This window comes from Bubalus bubalis, chromosome 3 (genome assembly GCF_019923935.1).
Source record: "Bubalus bubalis isolate 160015118507 breed Murrah chromosome 3, NDDB_SH_1, whole genome shotgun sequence".
In the NCBI taxonomy this organism is placed as follows: domain Eukaryota; kingdom Metazoa; phylum Chordata; class Mammalia; order Artiodactyla; family Bovidae; genus Bubalus; species Bubalus bubalis.
Window position 1 is genome coordinate 85,524,625 of NC_059159.1, and position 21,533 is coordinate 85,546,157.

The following is a 21,533-nucleotide window of genomic DNA, read 5'->3' on the forward strand; positions in this document are numbered from 1 at the left end:
TTATTGATATATATGTTCCTATTGCCATTTTCTTAATTGTTGGGAGTTGATTTTGTAGATCCTTTTCCTTCTGTTGTATTTCTTGACTATATAAGTCCATTTAACACTTGCTGTAAAGTTGGTTTGGTGGTACTGAATTCTCTTAACTTTTGCTTGTCTGAAAAGCTTTTTATTTCTCCATCAAGTTTGAATGAGATCCTTGCCGGGGACAGTAGTCTTGGTTGTCGATTTTTCCCTTTCAGTCCTTTAAATATATCCTGCCATTCCCTTCTGGCCTGCAGAGTTACTGCTGAAAGGTCAGCTGTTAAGACATGGGGTTTCCCTTGTATGTTACTTTTTCCTTCTCCCTTGCTGCTTTTAATATTCTTTCTTTGTGTTTAGTCTTTGTTAGTTTGATTGGTATGTGTCTTGGTGTGTTTCTCCTTGGGTTTATCCTGTATGGGACTCTTGCTTCTTGGACTTGATTGACGATTTTCTTTTCCATGTTGGGGAAATTTTCAACTATAATCTCTTCAAAAATTTTCTCATACCCTTTCTTTCTCTCTTTTTTTCTGGGACCCCCTATAATTCAAATGTTGGTGCATTTAATATGGTCCCAGAGGTCTCTGATGGCACCCCACTCCAGTACTCTTGCCTGGAAAGTCCCATGGATGGAGGAGCCTGGTGGGCTGCAGTCCATGGGGTCGCTAAGAGTCGGACACGACTGAGCGACTTCATTTTCACTTTTCACTTTCATGCATTGGAGAAGGAAATGGCAACCCACTCCAGTGTTCTTGCCTGGAGAATCCCAGGGATGGGGGAGCCTGGTGGGCTGCCATCTATGCGGTCGCACAGAGTCGGACACGACTGAAGTGACTTAGCAGCAACAGCAGCAGAGGTCTCTGAGACCATCCTCAGTTCTTTTGATTCTTTTAACTTTATTCTGCTCTTCAGAAGTTATTTCCCTGATTTTATCTTCCAGCTCACTGATTTGTTCTTCTGCTTCAGATAGTCTGCTATTGATTCCTTCTAGAGTGTTTTTAATTTCAGTAATTGTATTGTTTGTCTCTGTATGCTTATTCTTTAATTCTTCTCAGTTCAGTTCAGTCACTCAGTCGGGTCCAACTCTTTGCGACCCCATGAATTGCAGCACACCAGGCCTCCCTGTCCATCACCAACTCCCGGAGTTCACTCAGACTCACGTCCATCAAGTCAGTGATGCCATCCAGCCATCTCATCCTCTGTCATCCCCTTCTCCTCCTGCCCCCAATCCCTCCCAGCATCAGAGTCTTTTCCAATGAGTCAACTCTTCGCATGAGGTGGCCAAAGTACTGGAGTTTCAGCTTTAGCATCATTTCTTCCAAAGAAATCCCAGGGCTGATCTCCTTCAGAATGGACTGGTTGAATCTCCTTGTAGTCCAAGGGACTCTCAAGACTCTTCTCCAACACCACAGTTCAAAAGCATCAATTCTTTGGCACTCAGCCTTCTTCACAGTCCAACTCTCACATCCATACATGACCACTGGTAAAACCATAGCCTTGACTAGATGGACCTTAGTTGGCAAAATAATGTCTCTGCTTTTGAATATGCTATCTAGGTTGGTCATAACTTTTCTTCCAAGGAGTAAGCATCTTTTAATTTCATGGCTGCAGTCACCATCTGTAGTGATTTTGGAGCCCAGAAAAATAAAGTCAGCCACTGTTTCCACTGTTTCCCCATCTATTTCCATGAAGTGATGGGACCAGATGCCATGATCTTCATCTTCTGAATGTTGAGCTTTACGCCAACTTTTTCACTCTCCTCTTTCACTTTCATCACGAGGCTTTTTAGTTCCTCTTCACTTTCTGCCATAAGTGTGGTGTCATCTGCATATCTGAGGTTATTGATACTTCTCCTGGCAATCTTGATTTCAGCTTGTGCTTCTTCCAGCCCAGCGTTTCTCATGATATACTCTGCATAGAAGTTAAATAAACAGGGTGACAATATACAGTCTTGATGGACTCCTTTTCCTATTTGGAACCAGTCTGTTGTTCCATGTCCAATTCTAACTGTTGCTTCCTGACCTGTATACAAATTTCTCAAGAGGCAAGTCAGGAGGTCTGGTATTCCCTTCTCTTTCAGAATTTTCCACAGTTAATTGTGATCCACATAGTCAAAGGCTTTGGCATAGTCAGTAAAGCACAAATAGATATTTTTCTGGAACTCTCTTGCCTTTTTGATGATCCAGCAGATTTTGGCAATTTGATCTCTGGTTCCTCTGCCATTTCTAAAACCAGCTTGAACATCTGGAAGTTCACGGTTCACATACTGCTGAAGCCTGGCTTGGAGAATTTTAAGCATTACTTTACTAGCGTGTGTGATGAGTGCAATTGTGCGGTAGTTTGAGCATTCTTTGGCACTGCCTTTCTTTGTGGTTGGAATGAAAACGGACCTTTTCCAGTCCTGTGGCCACTGCTGAGTTTTCCAAATTTGCTGGCATATTGACTGCATCATTTTCACAGCATCATCTTTCAGGATTTGAAATAGCTCAACTGGAATTCCATCACCTCCACGAGCTTTGTTCGTAGTGATGCTTTCTAAGGTCCACTTGACTTCATATTTCAGGATGTCTGGCTCAAGGTGAGTGAGTGATCACACCATCATGATTATCTTGATCATTAAGATCTTTTCTGAATGGTTAGGACCCCACAAAATTCATATCTTGAAGTCCTAAACCCCAAACTAATGATATCAGGTGACAGACCTTTTGGGATATGCTTATAGTGTGGGGATGGAGACCTAACCAAAGGAAATAATGCCCTTATAAAAGAGGTGGATATAAACTAGTCCCTCTCCTGCCCTGTGATCATCCAAGGAGAACTCTGCAGTGTGAGACCTGAAGCAGGCTCTCACCAGAACTGGACCACACTGACATCCGGTTCTTGGATATCCAGACTCGAGAACTAACTTGCAGCAAAACATTTCTGGTCTTTGCAAACTACCCAGTCTATGCTATTTTGTTGAAGAAGCTTGAACAGTAAGTTATAACATGTCCTGTTTTATCCTAAGAATACCTCCAGAAGTCTGTAAAATACCTGAAAGGAGAAATCAACTTCCTCAACCCTGTTCCTAGACATTTCGTCTGGGCCATAACATTTCTTGAGTTCAATCAATATTCATGTAACATCAATTCACAAGGATGGTAATGTTAGGAGAAACAATAATACCAACATCTGTTAATAGCTATGATGTGATAACACAATAATTTAAATATTCTTCATGGCTCTACAAGGGAGGATATGATGAAATAATGTGTGAGAGAATTTTTAAAGATCATATTTTCTTCAAGTTTGTATTTTCAATATTTGAAAGGTACGTTGAGTGGAAGACCCACTGCGCACTTTCGTTCAGTGATTCTCAAGTACTTGCAAGGAGCTGCCTGATCACTCTTTCCTTGTCTCCCTCAGGTAATAAGGAAACATTTTGTCTATACTTGTGGATGTTTTCCTCATTGGCCTATGCCTTTGGGACTCAACCTGAATGCTTCTTTCAAATAGTCTATGATGCTGTGAACTCTGACTGACATCTCTGTCATCTTCCCCAAGCTGAAACTGTGATATAAGAGTTTGTCAGAGTGTGTGCAAGCAAGAACATTGGATTTCCCCTTGCACACCCACCCAGAGCTCCATTAGGACAAATAGTGCAAAAATGAAAAAATGGTCTTGTGCACTGAACTTGTCTTCTCCTCTCTTAATCATCCAATTATTTCCCAACTTCCTTGCCATTAGACACCCATGAAGATAAGTCCAGGCCGTGTAATGTGAGAAGTGCTAATACCCCATCTAGCCCTGGTCCTTGGAAACATCCCATGTGATCCACCAGTCTTTTCTCTTTGCCTTCAAGGAGCATAGACTCAAGTGCTACAGAGAAATTCAGAATCACATGTTGATGATAGAAAAAATGCAAAACAAGGGGACCCATGTCCTCAACTCACTCTTTGGAGGAGAGCAAGCTAGAAGATTCACCTGATCAAGGCCTGCATTGTTTCTACGAAGAAGGAAAGAAAAGTGTCCAGTAGATCAAATTCCTGACACTTTGCTGTTTACATGTTAAAGAAGCTAACTATTAGGTTAACTGACAAATACCTTTAACAACATACTCTCTTAAAAACTTTAGCATAAAAAATAAATTTCATATGTTGAAAATAGCAAATACCCTCAAAACACATAAAAATCTTTTAAATTCGGTTATAAAATTATTTATTTAAGAAAAGAGATTGTTATCATCTCTCTAAATATTTTTGTAAAATTGTGATTTTCATTTCAGACATTTTTCAGCTTGTAAGCAAACAGATGATCACTTTGGAGGCTTAAGCAAACAACAGTCTTATTGAATGGAGAGTTGTCACAAGTATAATTTTCATTTTATCTGTTGACTTTTCTTGAGGATTCTTACATGAGGGAAAGGCACTTTTCAATTTCCACTCTGACAACCTCCCAGGCACAGGGACCATATTCCTTTCCCTTGAGGTAGAAATGGATTCCTTGGAAATACTTTCGGACAGCAATTCCCAAATTGGGACAGTCCAGAGCCACTTCTTCCAGCTGTTCCAGGCTCTGATTCAGGCTGGAGTAATTTGTTGAGCAGGGCACTGGTCCAAGCAGCACAGCTGCTCTCCGTGGCGAAGAGTTTGAGATCTGCTGGAGCATCCGTTGGTGATAACTGGTGCCTTGAGATATCTGGATTGGGGTGATATTCTCTTTTCTCCAAGAAAACCTGAAGTCGTGTCTGTGCTCTAGGCATGACTGAGAGGGGATCGTTTTCATCTATCTCAAATGTAAGAAGAATTTGTTGTCAAGAGGACAAGCAGGGATGGAGCAGAGCATCACTCCTGCCACTAGCAAACAGATCTTGGCCATAGAGAGTTTCCGCCATTCACTGGAAGGCCAACAGGGGGCGCGCGGACACCACTAATCAAAGCGCGGAAGGTTTCTCCTCCCCGTCCTGGCACAGCGCTCTTTTCTGGGCGTTCACAAGAGGGCGGAGGATGTTTTTTTTTTTTTATCGGTTTTATTAGTGAGTTTGCGAGTTCTGAGACTTCGTTTCAGCGGGTTTGACAGCCGTTTCAGCAGGAAAGGCGTCGCTGCTCAGAGACTAAGTTGGTGCTCCTTGAGTAGCGCACTAAGAAATCTTCAATCTGAGCCCTAGCCAGAGACATTTTGTGTGGTGGCAAGCCCGGAACCTTGCGTTTTCTGCTTTCCCCTGAGCGTTGTGCTTTCTTTTCGCACAGAAACCTGAGCGAGGCCACTTTTACAAAGAAATGGCGTTTAAGGAGGCGTTTGAAGGGGAGAGTCAGAGCGAGTTGGGGCCGATTTTTCAGATTCGGGCTCCTTTCTGCCCCGATGAAGGGACAGCTCACGGAAAGGGGAACTTGGCGGCGGCGATGGGACGACTGGACGGTGTTGGGGACGCCCTGCGGGTGAGTCGCAGCGCGGCCCCCACCCGAGGACGGGGGAGCTGTGCGCCCCTGGAGATGCTCTGGGACTCTCAGGGTGTCGTTCAAGGAATTGGCCTTGAAGTAGGGGAGTAAGTATGGAACAGCTGAAAAGTAGGAATATTTAAAAACTCACAGCACTGTATTTTTATGCGTTTAAATTTATATTTAATTGTATTTGTCTCATTATGTAAATTTTTTATTTTGAAATATTCTGTAAATATTAAATATATGATTAAAATATGTGAGTATTGAAATATTCATTTTATGAAAATATTTAAATGTTAGATAATATATTAAAATATGAGTATTAAAATAATTTAATATTTATTAGTATTTTATTAAATTCTTTTTCAGCTATGGTTTATTTATACTGAAAAAAGAATTTAATATGATTTTACTTTCCTGGCTTTGATGGAAGCCAACTCATTAATATATTCAAGCTCACTTCTATATTTGTTTGACAATTTCTTGTGACTGTGACAGTCTTAAGTAATTTTTATTTAAGCTGAGTTTCTGAAACACCACTGCCAGCACCCCACCTTGAGTGTAGTGTAGAAAAAAGAATTAGTGCAGATGTCCCTGGTCCAATGATTAAGATGTGCTTTCAGAGCAGGACGTGGGAATTTGATGTCTGGTCTGGGAACTAAGATCCCACATGCAGTGCTGTGCAGTCAAAAAGAAGGGAAGACGATGGAAGAGAGAGAGGGAGAGAGGAACCAGAGGAAGAAGAGGCAGTGTCCTGTACAAAGCGTTGAGGGCATTTACAGGTCTGATCTTTTCATTTTCTTTGGGAAGAATTTTATAGATGAAATGAAAATTGCCCAGATTTCATTGGCAATGTGAAGCCTTTCTTTGTAAGACACATATGGTCTTGCAAATGAAAGGGCATTTCTTGTCTTTCTTGAAAATTTTGATGTTTTGTTCAGCGCATGTATTTTGGTATTTTCATTCTTTAATATTGAGTTAGAGTGTTATTTATCTTGATGTCTTAGACTTGGTACCTGTTAACATTTCATACTCAAGACAAGTCCTTTCTTACTTTACCCCAGTACTAACCTAAGAAATAGCTTTAAAAGTACTGTTGCCACCTTCCCTGGTGGCAGGGAAAGTATAGGAATGTCCCATTTCTTGTCATCCTCTCCTCTGTCACATTTTGTAACTGATTTCCTGGTCTCTTAACCATTAAAAAAAAATCTGTGTCTTAAAATAATATCACCAGAGGTGGTTTGAGACTAACTGAGGATGATGTTAGGGACTGTTTACCTCATTTATACTCTTCACAGAGCAGCTATTATTTTGTAAGACAATTTTTCAAGATGCTGGTCCCAAGCAAAAGGATTCAAGTGCTATAAGATCTGTTTTCCTAATGTTCCAGGACTGCTGTAAGCATGGAATCTTGGGATATGCTCCTTCACAATCCTTTGGGCAACCCCCTCACCTAGACTTTGGTTTTCTTGGGCCTCAAAACACAGCATTTTAGCCATTTTCCTTCTCTCCACATCTTTTTAAAAATAATAGTCTTTTTTTTCTTTTAGAAAAAAAATATCCTTTAAAAAATTTTCCTAACTACAAATCTGATTTATTTTTCTCTCTGTATGATTTTGAAGTATAACACAATCTGTAGCTGAAAAGGTAGCATCAGAGGTGGTCTAAAACTTACTGAGGTTGAGGAAAGGGACTGCTTATTATCTCATTTATTAGCAGAGCAATTGTGTTTTATTAGACAACTTTCCTAGAATCTATTTGTCTGCAAAGAACTTAAAGTACTGTGGGATTTCTTTCCATAACGTCCAGGCACTGATCAAAAGGGAGGAACCTTGGGCTCCTGGGCTCCTTCAGAGTCATGCAGGCAGTCCCTCTCCTAGAATTAATACTTGGGCCTCAACATGCAGACCCTTGACAGGGTTAAGAGACTTGCAGGCGAAACTTCTCTTGGTTGGACTGAGGGTGGAGTAAGGAGGTTCAGTTCAGTTCAGTTCAGTCGCTCAGTTGTGTCCGACTCTTTGCGACCCCATGAATCGCAGCATGCCAGGCCTCCCTGTCCATCACCAACTCCCGGAGTTCACTCAGACTCACGTCCATCGAGTCAGTGATGTCATCCAGCCATCTCATCCTTTGTCGTCCTCTTCTCCTCCCGCCCCCAATCCCTCCCAGCATCAGAGTCTTTTCCAATGAGTCAACTCTTCGCATGAGGTGGCCAAAGTACTGGAGTTTCAGCTTTAGCATCATTCCTTCCAAAGAAATCCCAGGAGGTTACTATTGGTTATATGCAGAGTACATCATGAGAAATGCTGGGCTGGAAGAAACACAAGCTGGAATCAAGATTGTGGGGAGAAAAATCAGTAACCTCAGATATGCAGATGATACCACCCTTATGGTAGAAAGTGAAGAAGAGCTAAAGAGCCTCTTGATGAAAGTGAAAGAGGAGAGTGAAAAAGTTGCTTAAAGCTCAACATTCAGAAAACTAACATCATGGCATCCATTCCCATCCCTTCATGGCAAATAGATGGGGAAACCGTGGAAACAGTGGCTGACTTTATTTTTCTGGGCTCCAAAATCACTGCAGATGGTGATTGCAGCCATGAAATTAAAAGACACTTGCTCCTAGGAAGGAAAGTTATGACCAACCTAGACAGCATATTAAAAAGCAGAGATGTTACTTTGCCAACAAAGATCCATCTAGTCACAGCTATGGTTTTTCCAGTGGTCATGTATGAATGTTGAAAGTTGGACTATAAAGAAAGCTGAGTGCCGAAGAATTGATGCTTTTGAACTGTGGTGTTGGAGAAGACTCTTGAGAGTCCCTTGGACTGCAAGGAGATCCAACCAGTCCATCCTAAAGGAGATCAGTTCTGGGTGTTCATTGAAGGGACTGATGTTGAAGCTGAAACTCCAACACTTTGGCCTCCTGATGCGGAGAGCTGACTCATTGGAAAAGACCCTGATGCTGGGAAAGATTGAGGGCAGGAGGAGAAGAGGACAACAGAGAATGAGATGGTTGGATGGCATCACTGACACAATGGACATGGGTTTGGGTGGACCCCGGAGTTCATGATGGACAGGGAGGCCTGCCGTGCTGGGGTTCATGGGGTCAAAAGAGTTGGACATGCGTTAGTACCGACTACAGGGGAAGGGGCCTATAGATCTTAAGAAATGTAAGCCGTACCAAGGAACTATCTGAAAATGAACTGACCCCACAATACCCACAACTACACCAAAGAAAGTCCTAGATATATTTTTACTATTTTTATGATCATTCTTTTTTTTAATTTTTAAAATTTTTAAGTCCTCTATTACTCCTTTAATTTTCACTTTTATAACCTACTGCTGCTGCTGCTCCTGCTAAGTCACTTCAATCGTGTCCGACTCTGTGCAACCCCATAGACGGCAGCCCACCAGGCTCCCCCGACCCTGGGATTCTCCAGGCAAGAACACTGGAGTGGGTTGCCATTTCCTTCTCCAATGCAGGAAAGTGAAAACTGTAAGTGAAGTCACTCAGTCATATCCAACTCTTCGCGACTCCGTGGACTGCAGCCTACCAGGCTCCTCCGTCCATGGGATTTTCCAGGCAAAAGTACTGGAGTGGGTTGCCATTGCCTTCTCCATTATAACCTACTATTACTTTGCAAAAAAAAAAGACCCTATTTTTTAAAAGCAAACTTCATATATTATATATATATATATATTTTTATAGTTTTTGTGACTGTTTTTTTTTTCTCTTCCTTTTTTTCCTTTTCTTTAATACTGTATTTTTGAAATTCCAAACTCTACTCTAGATTTTTAATCTGTGCTTTTTGGTATTAGTTATCAATTTTGTACCTTTAAGAACCCAATCTTCAGTACCCATTTTTACTTGGGAGCGAGATTACTGGCTTGACTGCTCTCTCCCACTTTGGACTCTCCTTTTTCTCCACCAGGTCGCCTATGTCTCCTCCCTACCCCCTCTCTTCTCTACCCAACTCTGTGAATCTCTGTGTGTTCCAGATGGTGGAGAACACTTAGGGAACTGATTACTTGCTGGATTTGTCTCTCTCCTTTTGATTCCCCCCTGTTATCCTCCTGGCCACCTCTGTCTCCTTCTTCCCTCTTCTTTTCTCTGTATAACTCCATGAACATCTCTGAGTAGTCCAGTTGTGGAGTGCACATAAGGAAGTGATTACTGGCTAGCTTGCTCTCTCCTCTATTGATTCCACCTCATCTCATTCGGGTCACTTCTAACTCCCATCTCCCTCTTCTCTTCTCCATGTAACTATGTTTAATGTGTCCCGGATGCTTTATAAAATCTACTCATATATGATAATTTTGTAAGTTGTTATATTATCATCACATAGAGTAAATAACATGAAATGGTATATTGAATGGAGTACAGTATTCTCATTAGCCCTATTTTTTTTTAATTGGAGAATAATTGCTTTACACTGTTGTGTTGGTTTCTGCTGTACAACCATGTAAATCAGCTATAAGTACACATATATTCACTCCCATTTCCCTATTTTAAAGCTGAGAAAACTGTAACATAGGACAGAAAAATCGACTGGACTAAATGATGCAGGAAATTGAGGGAGAACTAAAGAGATGCCCAGATAACAAAGATACTGGTCACCTGAGAAGACAAGAGTAACCCACAAAAAATAAAAACGAAAAAATGCAGCAAGTTTGTCATTGTCAAACAATTTAAGTGGTAAAACTCTTTTAAGCTTATCATTATTATTATTATTATCATTATTACACTTACACTTTTATTGACAACCCTGAGGACCAGTAGTATCCTACCATTGTGCAGGATGCTGGGTGGGAATAAGAAATGGAGACAAGCTCCTGCTTTGGGGAGTCAATTCCTCCCGATTTAAGGGACTCTCAGTTAGAAGGTCCTGATGGAGGATGTGTGTGCGGGGGAGGGGAGTTTAAAATGAAAAGAAAGACTTTGATCTTGAAAACTACGGACTATAAGAAATTCTTAAAATAATAAAGTTTGAAATATGGTGAATGAAATGTATAAATTGGTGGGATCTTTGTTGATTAATTTTTATAAATGAACCCTGGCTTGTTACTGTGGGAACTTGGGTATACCTCAATAACAATATTTTCTGTACAGCATGTTGACATATTGATTATTAACCCCCTTCTTAGAAAGTCATATTATTTGAAGATAAAGAACATACCTATTTCTAGTAATTAATCTCCTGTTCAAATCTCAAACATAGGTCCATGGTGCTGAATAAAAGATATGGTGGGTGTGCATGAGATGCTTCAACATATTTCAGATGGTCAAATACCAAAGTTTTGGCTTAGCTTCTGGTACAAGTTGGCAAAGTAGAAGGACATGCGCTCATCTCCTGCAAGAGCACTGAATTCGCAAGGAGCTGTTGAAAACCATCCACAGGAGGACTCTGGAGCCCACCCAAAAAAGATACCCCATGTCAAAAGACAAAAAAGAAATTATAATGAGATGGTAGGAGGTACTCAAGCACAATAAAAATAAATTCCATACCTGCCAGTTGGGAAACCAACAAACTGGAAAACAATACAACCAAAAAAGTTCTCTCACTGTTGTGAAGGATCTAAGACTCACGTCAGGCTTCCAGGTCTGCAAATCCAGCAAAGGGCCTGGGAATCCCCAGGAAATCTGACTCTAAAGGCCAGTGATATTTGATTACAAGTCTTCCACAGGACTGTGTGGAAGAGAGACTCCATTCTCAAAGGGGACAAACAAAATCTTGCAAGCACCAACTCCCAGGGGACTGAGCAGCAGTGACCCCGCAGGAGACTGAACCAGACCTACCTGCTAAAGGTGGAGTCTCCTGTGGAGGTGGGTCAGCAGGGGCTTGCTGTGGGGGCAAGGGCACTAGCTGCAGCAATCCTGGAAGGTGCCCCTTGGCGTGAGTCCCCTGGGGGTTTCAGAAAATCACACTTCAGTCATTAATAATGTTTCTCCCATCTTTAGTATGAAAAAGGTAACAATTGGTTTCTGAACTGTTTGTTGGGTTTTGGTCTTTAAGTAGCAATGCAGAGGCTCCTGGAGGTGACATTGCCAGCAAGTATAGACAAGGGACTTTACTGAAAAGAGAACTAGGATCCAACCCTTACAGCGTAGGACTGAAGGGCAGAAGTCCATTTCACAGCGCCTGCTCTTTCCTTCCGGCCTCTGCATGTGTTTGATTTCCTGCATTGATATGAGATCTGTATTGTTTCCCTATTATTCATCTTTTTTACATCAAAGCATTTTCTACAAACTCATCTTTCTCAAAGAGTTTTTTATGAACTCATAGGAGTGCTTTTAGAGATATGAAACCCAGAAATTGGAATTGTCTTCAGCATACAGCAAAGGAGAGTTCTCACACTGAAAACACTATGAAACCAGCACGGAGTGGAAAAGAAAATACCTTTGTCAGGGGCCAGCACCTTTCCAGTGCTGTCCTCAGTCGCTGTCCCAGGGCAGCTGTCCTGTCTCCTCCCTGAGGGCAGCCACTCCGTGATTCTCACTGTCCTGATGATTTCTGCCAGGAGCGCTTCATGCCTCTTGTGTGATATGGACTCAATGAATCCAAACAGTAACCCTGTGAAAACTACTTTTATTGTCCCCATATTAAAGATGAGGAAGCTAACCTGTTGTGTTTGTGAGATTTTTCAGGGTCACACTGTTGGTAAATAGCAGAGCTGGGATTCAGAGGTTTGGAATTTCTAGAGCTCTCCTTTCACTTGGGCTGTCTTCCTGTGGCTTCCACCCTAACTACACCATGCAGCTAGAAACCAGCACAGAACAGAGCTCCTGCGATGGAGGCAGTGAAGGTATTGTGTAAGGGAGTAAATTGCTCAGTAAGGCAGTACTGAGGAGAAGGTGGGAGGCAGAGTAATAGGAGTCAGGAGCAGCCAGTCAACACCATATGTCATCAGCTTTCTTGCAGGAGGTGACTGAGTCCCTCAGATATGTATATCAACCATTCTTTAATGAGTGGGTATAAATTAGTTATGCCTATGACATCAAAATTAATCATTTTCTACAATTTCATAATCTCCTTTCTACCTGTTTTCTTTTTGGCACCCTCGACAGCTTATAGGATCTTAGTTTCCCACCAAGGCTCCCTGGAGGGAAAACTCAGAGTCCTAGAAACTGTGCCACCAGAAAGCTTGAAGAATTCCACCTTTTGGCAGACATTTGATAGAAAGTGATAGAACTGTACCACAGTATAAAATGAACAATTACTGTTTTGTGGTAAGTATATATAGACAAAAGAAGTATTTAGATTTTCAAAACAAAAAAAAACCTCAAGAAGTTTACCTTGATAAGTATTTAATAAATAAAACAAATTACAATTTAAATCAAAGAGAAAAGGGAATATATTTTCTATATTTTAATGCAATGTAAGCGTACACATCTTTTATATGAAAATATAAAATATTGAGATAAATACATTAAATAATGTATTTACATTATACATTATACATAATACATTAAATAAATAAAATATAAATAAATAACATCAAAGCAGTCATTGCTTATAGACTGATACCCTTGCAGCTGGGTACTTTTATATCTACTTGCTTACTAATACTGTATTACTATGTACTGGCCTAACTAATTCAATCAAGTTGGTGGCTAAAGCAGAACTAGTCTTCCGAAATGACTACACTTGAGTGTGCAGGGATGACATGGCATCTTAGTCAGTGAGAGTCATGTCAAGCTGACTCCATCCTGGTCATTCTGGTCTCCATCCATCATTCTTAACCTTTCTTGCAAGTTGGTTGATGAAGACAAAGATCTCATGATTTCCAGTCTGACTATTTCCCAGGCACAGTCGCTGTATTCCTTCTCTTTCAGGTAGACATGGATGCCCTGGAAGTACCTCTTCACGGCCAGTGTGGGGCCCGTCCTTCCCAGGGCAGAGTCTTCCTCTCCCATCACCTGCCCCAGGCAGGTGTCCAGGTCGTCCAACTGCTGATGGAGTCCAGTGTGGAGCTGCTCCAGGAGGGTGGTGTCCCAGGCAGCAGAGGAACGCTCTGTGTGGAAGAGGTTGAAGCTCTGCTGGATCATCTCGTGGAGCACAGAGATGGCCTGGGCCTCCTGGAGCTGGCCACCCTCCACCATCTCCTGGGGGAAAGCAAAGTCTTTTCTGTCCTGCAGACAGAAGCGAGGGGAGAGTCTCCTCATTTGGCCCAGGAGCCTGAGGTTCTGCCTGCCAACCAGCACGTGGTTCGGAGACAGGTCACAACCCAGGGATCCTCCCGGGCTGTAGCTGACCAGCACCAGGGCCATCAGTAGAGAGAGCACGAAGGCCATGGGGAAGATGAGGCTGCTGCTGGCCTGGCTGAAGCGGCATCTGGTGGAACCTTGAGCTAGGTTCTCTGATGCCACTCTTTCTAAGCAAGGCCATTAAATAGGGAACACAGTAATTTTCATTTTCTAATCATTTCTATACACTTTTACTTCCTATTTTGGTTTTCTGTTATGTATTCTGAATATGGTCAAAGAAATTGTTATCAATTTAAACTATTAATTTTACCTTTTCCCAGTAACTTCAGATGTGCTATCCAAATGGATATTCATCATCAAATGAGAAAGGTCTTCGTCTTATGTTAGAATTGAAGTACATTTGTAATTACACACATTATCGCTCCCTTTCTCTCATGCATAAATGTTCCTCTCCTCTTGTCCAGGAACACATTTGTAGCCCTCATCTTAGGCTCCATTTTCCCCTCTCACTTTACCTAGGAAGCCAGGCTCCCTCAGCCCTATGGTTTCCGTATTGATTTAGGGGTTTACCAGATCACTGTGGCTCTTGATCTCTTTGAAACAAAGGATGGGTTTTCCTTAGTGTTTGATTTAGAGAAGAGGCTGATTATTATCAGTCCATGAGCTTACCCCATGTTTTTCTTCCTTCTAGAACACGTTCCTGCAGGTCCATGTGGTTGTGTTTTAGGGAACCACAAGGTCAGGGCCATTACAGACATCACCCTTTCTTTCCACCATTTTCTTGCTGGAGACTGTTGTCCTCCACAGACTGGGCCAATACCCCTGCCAGAATCCTGGTTCTTCTCAGGGAACATGGGTGAGGAGTCTCTAAATCCAGGATAATTGTATTTTCCAGCAGCACCTCACTCAGAAGGGAGAGATCACATGGAGCCACCCCCTGTCCTCTGGAGTGACAGAGTCCCTTCCTCACCTGCTGCACTCCCTCCCTGTGGACTGGCTCACCAATTCCTGTGGCCTCAAAATCTCCTTTCTGTGGAGGGCTTGTTTATTTCTTGGGAAAATAAATTGTCTTCCTGAACCCCATCTCTCCCCTGGAGTGTTTCTGTGAAGGACCATAGTTCTCAGTGGTGACCTCCTCTTCTCCTGATCCCAGGTGTCCAAAATATCAGCAGTGCTCAGATGCTAAGAGCAAAAGTGTGTTTGTGTAACTTGGTGAAGGAATTTCCAACTGCAGTCATTTTGCTTTTAGTAGATAAATAATATCTACTTTACCAAGTATAGTTTTTATTATTCAACTCTTTTACTTAAACTGTTCAACACTTGTTCTGCTCAGAGTTTCTGAGCTGCTGGAAGGAGATTCAGTGATGGTGTTGTCTCTCGTTGGAAGCGTATGTCACAGAATCTAGTGAGTTACAGTTTGTTCAGGCAGTTGATTCCACCTGGCATCTCTGTTCCTCTGTCTCTGTCTCCTCTGAGAAAGCAGGTCAGTGAGACCCAGCATGCTAGATCAGGAGAAATAGCCTTCTTTCCTTGAGTATAATTTTTCATTTAAACTTTTTATATTCACTTAGTGACTTATTGGACAAGATTGGTGTCACTGCTCCTCCTCTGGTTGTAATTCATAACGAGGTGAGAACAAGAAAGGGAAGAAAAGAAAGCCCGAGGAGCTACATCACTTTCAAGAGGTTAGATTTTTTTGTTTCCCTTTGCAATTTTACTAGAAAGTAAAATTCCACAGTTGTTTTGTGGACAAGTAGAAAACAAGGGTAAGTCTCAATGTCATGAATATGAAAGAAAGGAAGTGGCTTCCCTGACACAGTGATGTATTCTGGATTAGCAAAGTTCAGTGCAGCATAGCTGGGGCCTAGGCTGTGGCAGAGGGGAAGGATCAGGTCAATATGAACAACAGAAAGGCTGGGACATGGCTGCTTCTGAGAGAAGCTCAACGAAGGCCAAGTTCTGAGTCCATGGACTGCCCTCAGCTTTGTAAGACCAGCCACCTGATTTTTCTTTCCTTTAATCCATCTGTGGTGTGTGTAAGAGGAGAAGGAAGAAGTCACACACCAGCTCATAGGAGACAGCAATCAGAACCCCCATTGCTAGAACACTAACCCTCTCTCACAGGGTCAAAGAGACCAGCCTTGCTGTGCATCTGTGACAAATCCACCTGGGCAATGAGAAGTTGCTTTGAAAAAACTAGAATGAAAGGGAATGAAATGATTCCAAAAGATCCTGATCTTAATCTTGGTAAAAAATATTTATCTTCTTAAAAATGATAACTGAATTTTATTGATTGTAACCCTAATCTCCCTAATATCCCACCTTGTGATATGATCACATTGATGGGATGGGTTTCTTTGGGTTTTTTTAAGAATTTTAAATGCATTTATTTTATTTATTTATTTGGCTGTGCCAGGTCTTGGTTGTGGCATGCTGGCTCTTCCATATTCCTTGCCTCAGATAGGATCTTTACTTGTGGCATGGGAAGTCTTGGTTGTGGCCTGTAGGATCTAGTTCCCTGACCAGGAACAAAACATCAAAATTCTAGGAGAGTGGACAATGTTCCTAGAATCTCTTCCTCAGCAAAGAACTTCAAGTGCTGTAGGATTTCTATCCATTATGTACAAGGCCCTGCTCAAAAGGGAGGAAATTTGGGCTTCTGGGCACTTCATAGTCCTGCGGCCATTCCCTCTCCTAGAATGAACACTTAGGGATTCAACATGCAGACCCTTGCCTGTGTTAAGGAACTTGCAGTCAAAGCTTCTCTTGGTTGGACTGAGGGTGGAGTAAGAGGTTACTATTGGTTATACTGATATGAAAGACAGCTATCATTCACTAAGTTCCACATTTTCAGGCTAATTTGCAGACTTTGAATTATTTGAATTAAAGGATGTCCTCTGTGACTGCTACTAAAGTTGTCTTGATGTTTTAGAAGATGAAATGAAAGTCTGGGGTCGGCTACACTCAGAAGCCCCAGATTGTGTGAGAGTAGAGCCTCCTGCTGCTCCCGGTCCCTCCTCTTCATCAGCTCTGAGTACCGGCCCTCAGCTGCTCTGAGCACGTGCTGCCTCCTTCCTCCTCATCCTGCCTCCAAAGTCTTCTTCCCTGCTCCCAGGAGGGCAGTCATCATCCCCTCCTGATGTTCCTGGAATCCACATCGACAAGCACATTGTCACATATGTGTATGTGGTCAGCACACTTTGGTGAGAGAATGAAGAGAACTCTATGAATTAACCCATGTTCATTATTATGCCACTATTATCTGTAGACCACCAGAACACAGGAGCAATAGCCCTGTAAATAACTGAAGAATTCAAACCTTACGTATTAGACCCTTAAAAAGGAAATGCAAAGAGATGTGTCAATTTAAAAATTGGTGCAATTTAAAAACTGTCACAATAGACTATGGAGTCACACCTCTAATTTCTCTTTTAGACTAAAGAGGAGAGATTGAGCCTCAGGTTTTTCTTTCAAGCTGAGTTGACTCATATAGATGAATATCTCCTTTTGGATTGAGACGTATCCATGAGTATATTTCATTTCAGTGTAATAACACAAAAGAAGCATCGAAGCTGTGACATTCTCTGATGCCCAGAATAGAAGGGAAAAGTTTTTCAGTGGAGACAAAATTGAGAAAAGTGCAGAAAGTGACAATTCTGACCTATTTAAAGATCTTATTTGTAGGAAGGGGCTGGGAATGGCTTGATAAAGGCTGGCACAGCCCAACATCTGCAGCATCACCAAGCTCACCAGATGCCAACCCCTTCCCTGATGACACGGAGGTGATGTTGTCCAGCCCTGGAGAATGGTGATCATCACCATTGCCACCTCTGAGAGACCAGGAATCCCTCCAAATCAGCACTTCAGTGAAATTGAGTCCCACGGCTCCAGCTCAACAAGATGCTCAAATCTGCCTTTCCTGTGCCCCAGAAACTGGGAGGGCACCACAGAACTCCCTGTTACAGAGCAACTGACCTTGCTGTCCCAGTAGACCTGTCCGGGTCCAGTGCCTCGAACTCCAGCACCACATCCACCGGGAGAACCGGGGAGTCCGTGTAGGCAGGAGCCTCCAGCTGAGCTAGGTGCTTCTGGGGCCCAGGAAGCATGTGGGGTCCCAGGAGCAGTGAGGAACCTTCGTTTTGGGGCCAGACCGCCCAGGGGAGCTTTGCAGGGGTCTCTCAGAACTTGATTTGTGCACCTGCCCCTGCTTCCATCCTCCCCTTCCTGGGAAGAGATTTTAGCCAGAGCGGTTTACACTGGTGCCCATTTATGCTGTGACTGATGGCTGGAATCTGAGCATGTTGTGGTATGTTTTTAGATTCCGGGTTGTTTCTGGGGAAAAAGACTAATTTGGGGAAAGGGGAAAGGCATCCACATTCTGGACAGTAATCTAGATATTGGGACCATCCAGTGGGAAGACTTGAGGATAAGACTGAGACCTATAGGAGCTCCTGGGGAAAGGAAAAATGATTTCATTTAATATAAATGGTTACTTTCTCCTACAACATTCAAGTAGTTGGAAATATTTTAAAATGTACAAAGAAGTCTGAAACTCATACCAAGTCTAAATATTCCTTATGCCCAAACAAAACTTTAAGTTCCTGGCTTCATTGAAAGCAAAACATCTGTAAAGTTTTCAAAATTACTTCTTTTTCACCTCAGTTCAATTGAGGGAAAGCTATATTTGAGAAACTTATGACCCAGTAGCTACCTTAAATAATTAATCTCAATTTTAAAAACCTTTTTTTCTTCTCATTTCCTTTATCTAAGGATCTTATGTTAAGCTTTCAAATTTATACATAGTTTTGCATTGGAGAAAAATATGTATATGTATATGTAAAAAATATACATAGTTTTATTAACTCTTTTAAAAGGTCATTTCACATAGTTAAGTTGCTTTAAAATTCATAATCAAGATGTTTTTTATTTCAGCATAATGTATATTTTTACTTAATATACCATTTCTTACCTAATAAGCATCTTATATGCCAAATGCACTGATTACATGTTGATTTGATGCCCACTAAATATCTCGGTGTGCTTGGTACAGTCATGTGATTATTTTATTTGCTAGTAAAATTTTAAAATGTGTAGATATGCTTTGTACAATATTAGAAAAGATTCAGTTCAGTTCAGTCAGTCGCTCAGTCATGTCCAACCCTTTGCTACCCATAAATTGCAGCACGCCAGGCCTCCCTGTCCATCACCAACTCCTGGAGTTCACCCAAATCCACGTCTATCGAGTCAGTGATGCCATCCAGCCATCTCATCCTCTGTCAGCCCCTTTGCCTCCTGCCCCCAATCCCTCCCAGCATCAGAGTCTTTTCCAATGAGTCAACTCTTCACATGAGGTGGCCAAAGTACTGGAGTTTCAGCTTTAGCATCATTCTTTCCAAAGAAGACCCAGGACTGATCTCCTTTAGAATGGACTGGTTGGATGTCCTTGCAGTCCAAGGGACTCTCAAGAGTCTTCTCCAACACCACAGTTCAAAAGCATCAATTCTTTGGCGCTCAGGTTTCTTCACAGTCCAACTCTCACAGCCATACATGACTAACTTATTCTAATTTGCAGAGGTAGAATTTTTGCATTAAAAATTGAGTTGAGCAAGTCACAGATACGGCATAATCACCTTTAGGGTAGACATGAAATAACGGCGAAAGCTTAATACACACCTGTCATAGTAACAACTCTCACAGCTGTTTACTGTGTCCCTGATGCTTTATATAATCTACTCATTTAAGATAATTTTGTAAGTTGTTATATTAACATCATATAGAGTACAGAACATGAGATGGTATATTCAATGGAGTACAATATTCTCAGTATCCCTGTTTTGATTTTAATTGGAGAATAATTGCTTTACAATGTTGTGCTGGTTTCTGCTGTACAACAACGTAAACCAGGTATAAGACACATATATCCACTCCCATATCCTTATTTTAAAGCTGAGAAAACTGTAGCATAGGACAGAAAACTCAACTGGACGAAATGATTCAGGAACTTGAGGGAAAATTAAAGAGATGCCCAGATAACAAATATACTGGTCACCTGAGAAGACAAGAGTAACCCACAAAAAATAAAAACACAAAATGTAGCAAGATTGTCATTTTCAAATAGTTTAACTGGGAAAACTCTTTTAAGCTTATCATTATTATTATTATTATCATTATTGCACTTACACTTTTGTTGACAACCCTGAGGACCAGTAGTATGCTACCATTGTGCAGGATGCTGGGTGTGAATAGGAAATGGAGACTTGCTCCTGCTCTGGGGAGTCAATTCCTCCCCTTCTAACTCTAAGTTAGAAGGTCCTGATGGAGGATGTGTGTGGAGGACAGGTGTTTGAAATGAAAAGAAAGACTTTGATCTTGAAAAGTACAGATTATAGGAAATTCTTAAAATAATAAAAGTTGAAATATGCTGAATGAAATGTATAAATTGGTGGGATCTTTGTTGATCAATTTTTATAAATGATCCCACGTGTTACTGCGGGAAATTGGATATATCTCAATAACAATATTTTCTGTGCAGCAGATTGACATATTGATTTTTAAAATCTTTCTTAGAAAATCATACTATTTGAGACAGACAACATACCAATTTCCAGCAATTAACCCCCTGTTCAAATCTCAGCCACACGTACATCCATGGTGGTGAATAAAAGATATGGTGGGTGTGCATGAGATAGTTCAGCATATTTCAAATGGTCAAATATCAAAGTTTTGGCTTAGCTTCTGGTTCAAGATGGCAAAGTAGAAGGACATGCACTTATCTCCTCACGCAAGAGCAACAAAATCGCAACTAGCTGTTGAACAGCCATCCAGAGGAGGTCTCTGAAGCCCTCCATAAAAGGATGTCCCACGTCCAAACACAAAGAAGAAACTACAACGAGATCCAGGAGGCACTCAAGCACAATAAAAATAAATCCCATCCCTGCCAGATGGGAAACCAACAAACTGGAAAACAATAATACCAGAAAAGTTCTCCCACTGGTGTGAAGGTTCTGAGCCTCATGTCATGCTTGCAAGACTGCAAAGGGACTGGGAATGCCCAGGCAATCAGACTCAAGACCAGTGGGATTTGATTACAGGACTTCCAGAGGGCAGTGGGAGAGACTCTTCTTGCAGGGGACAAACAAAATCTCGCATGCACCAAGACCCAGGGGAAGGAAGCAGTGACCCCACTGGAGACTGAACCAGACCTGCCTCCTAAGGTTGGAGTCTCCTATGGAAGTGTGGGTCAGCAGTGGCTTGCCCTGGGGACAAGGGTACTAGCAGCAGCAATACTGGAAGGTGGCCCTTGGTGTGAGTCTCCTTGGAGGTTGCTGAAAATCAAGCACTTCATTCATTAATCGTGTTTCTCACTTCTTTAGTATGAGAATAGGTGAAACTGGCTTCTGAACCATTTGTTGGGTTTTGTTCTTTCAGTAGCAAAACAGAGGCTCCAGGAGGTGACATTGCCAGCAAGTATGGACAAGGGATTTTATGGAAAGGAGAACTAGGATCCAACCTGGGACAGCCCAGAACTGGAGATCAGAACCACACTTCACAGTCCCTACTCTTTCCTTCCTGCCTCTGCTTGTGTTTGATTATCTGCACTGATATGCGATCTCTATTCTTTCCCTAGTATCATATTTATGTTAGATCAAGCATTTTCTAGCAATTCATCTTTCTCAAAGAGTTTTTTATGAACTCATAGGAATGCTTTTAGAAGTATGAAACTCAGAAATTGGAATGCTCTTCACCATACAGCAAAGGAAAGTTCTCACACTGAGAGCACTATGGAACTAGCACCCAAGTTGAAAAGAAAATACCTTTGTCAGGGGCCAGCACCTTTCCATGCTGCCCTCCAGTCGCTGTCTCAGGGCGGCTGTCCTGTCTCCTCC

The 21,533-nt window shown here is 41.8% G+C and overlaps 1 protein-coding gene across 1 annotated transcript; it reads right to left on the minus strand.

Moving 5' to 3' along the window:
• Positions 1–12,937: 12,937 nt before the first annotated feature.
• Positions 12,938–13,734, minus strand: LOC102389633 (interferon omega-1-like). The gene has a single exon (XM_006055515.3). It carries the CDS (start codon positions 13,732–13,734, stop codon positions 13,129–13,131), a length of 606 nt encoding a protein of 201 aa, XP_006055577.3. The 3' UTR covers positions 12,938–13,128.
• Between the last annotated feature and the right edge of the window lie 7,799 nt (positions 13,735–21,533).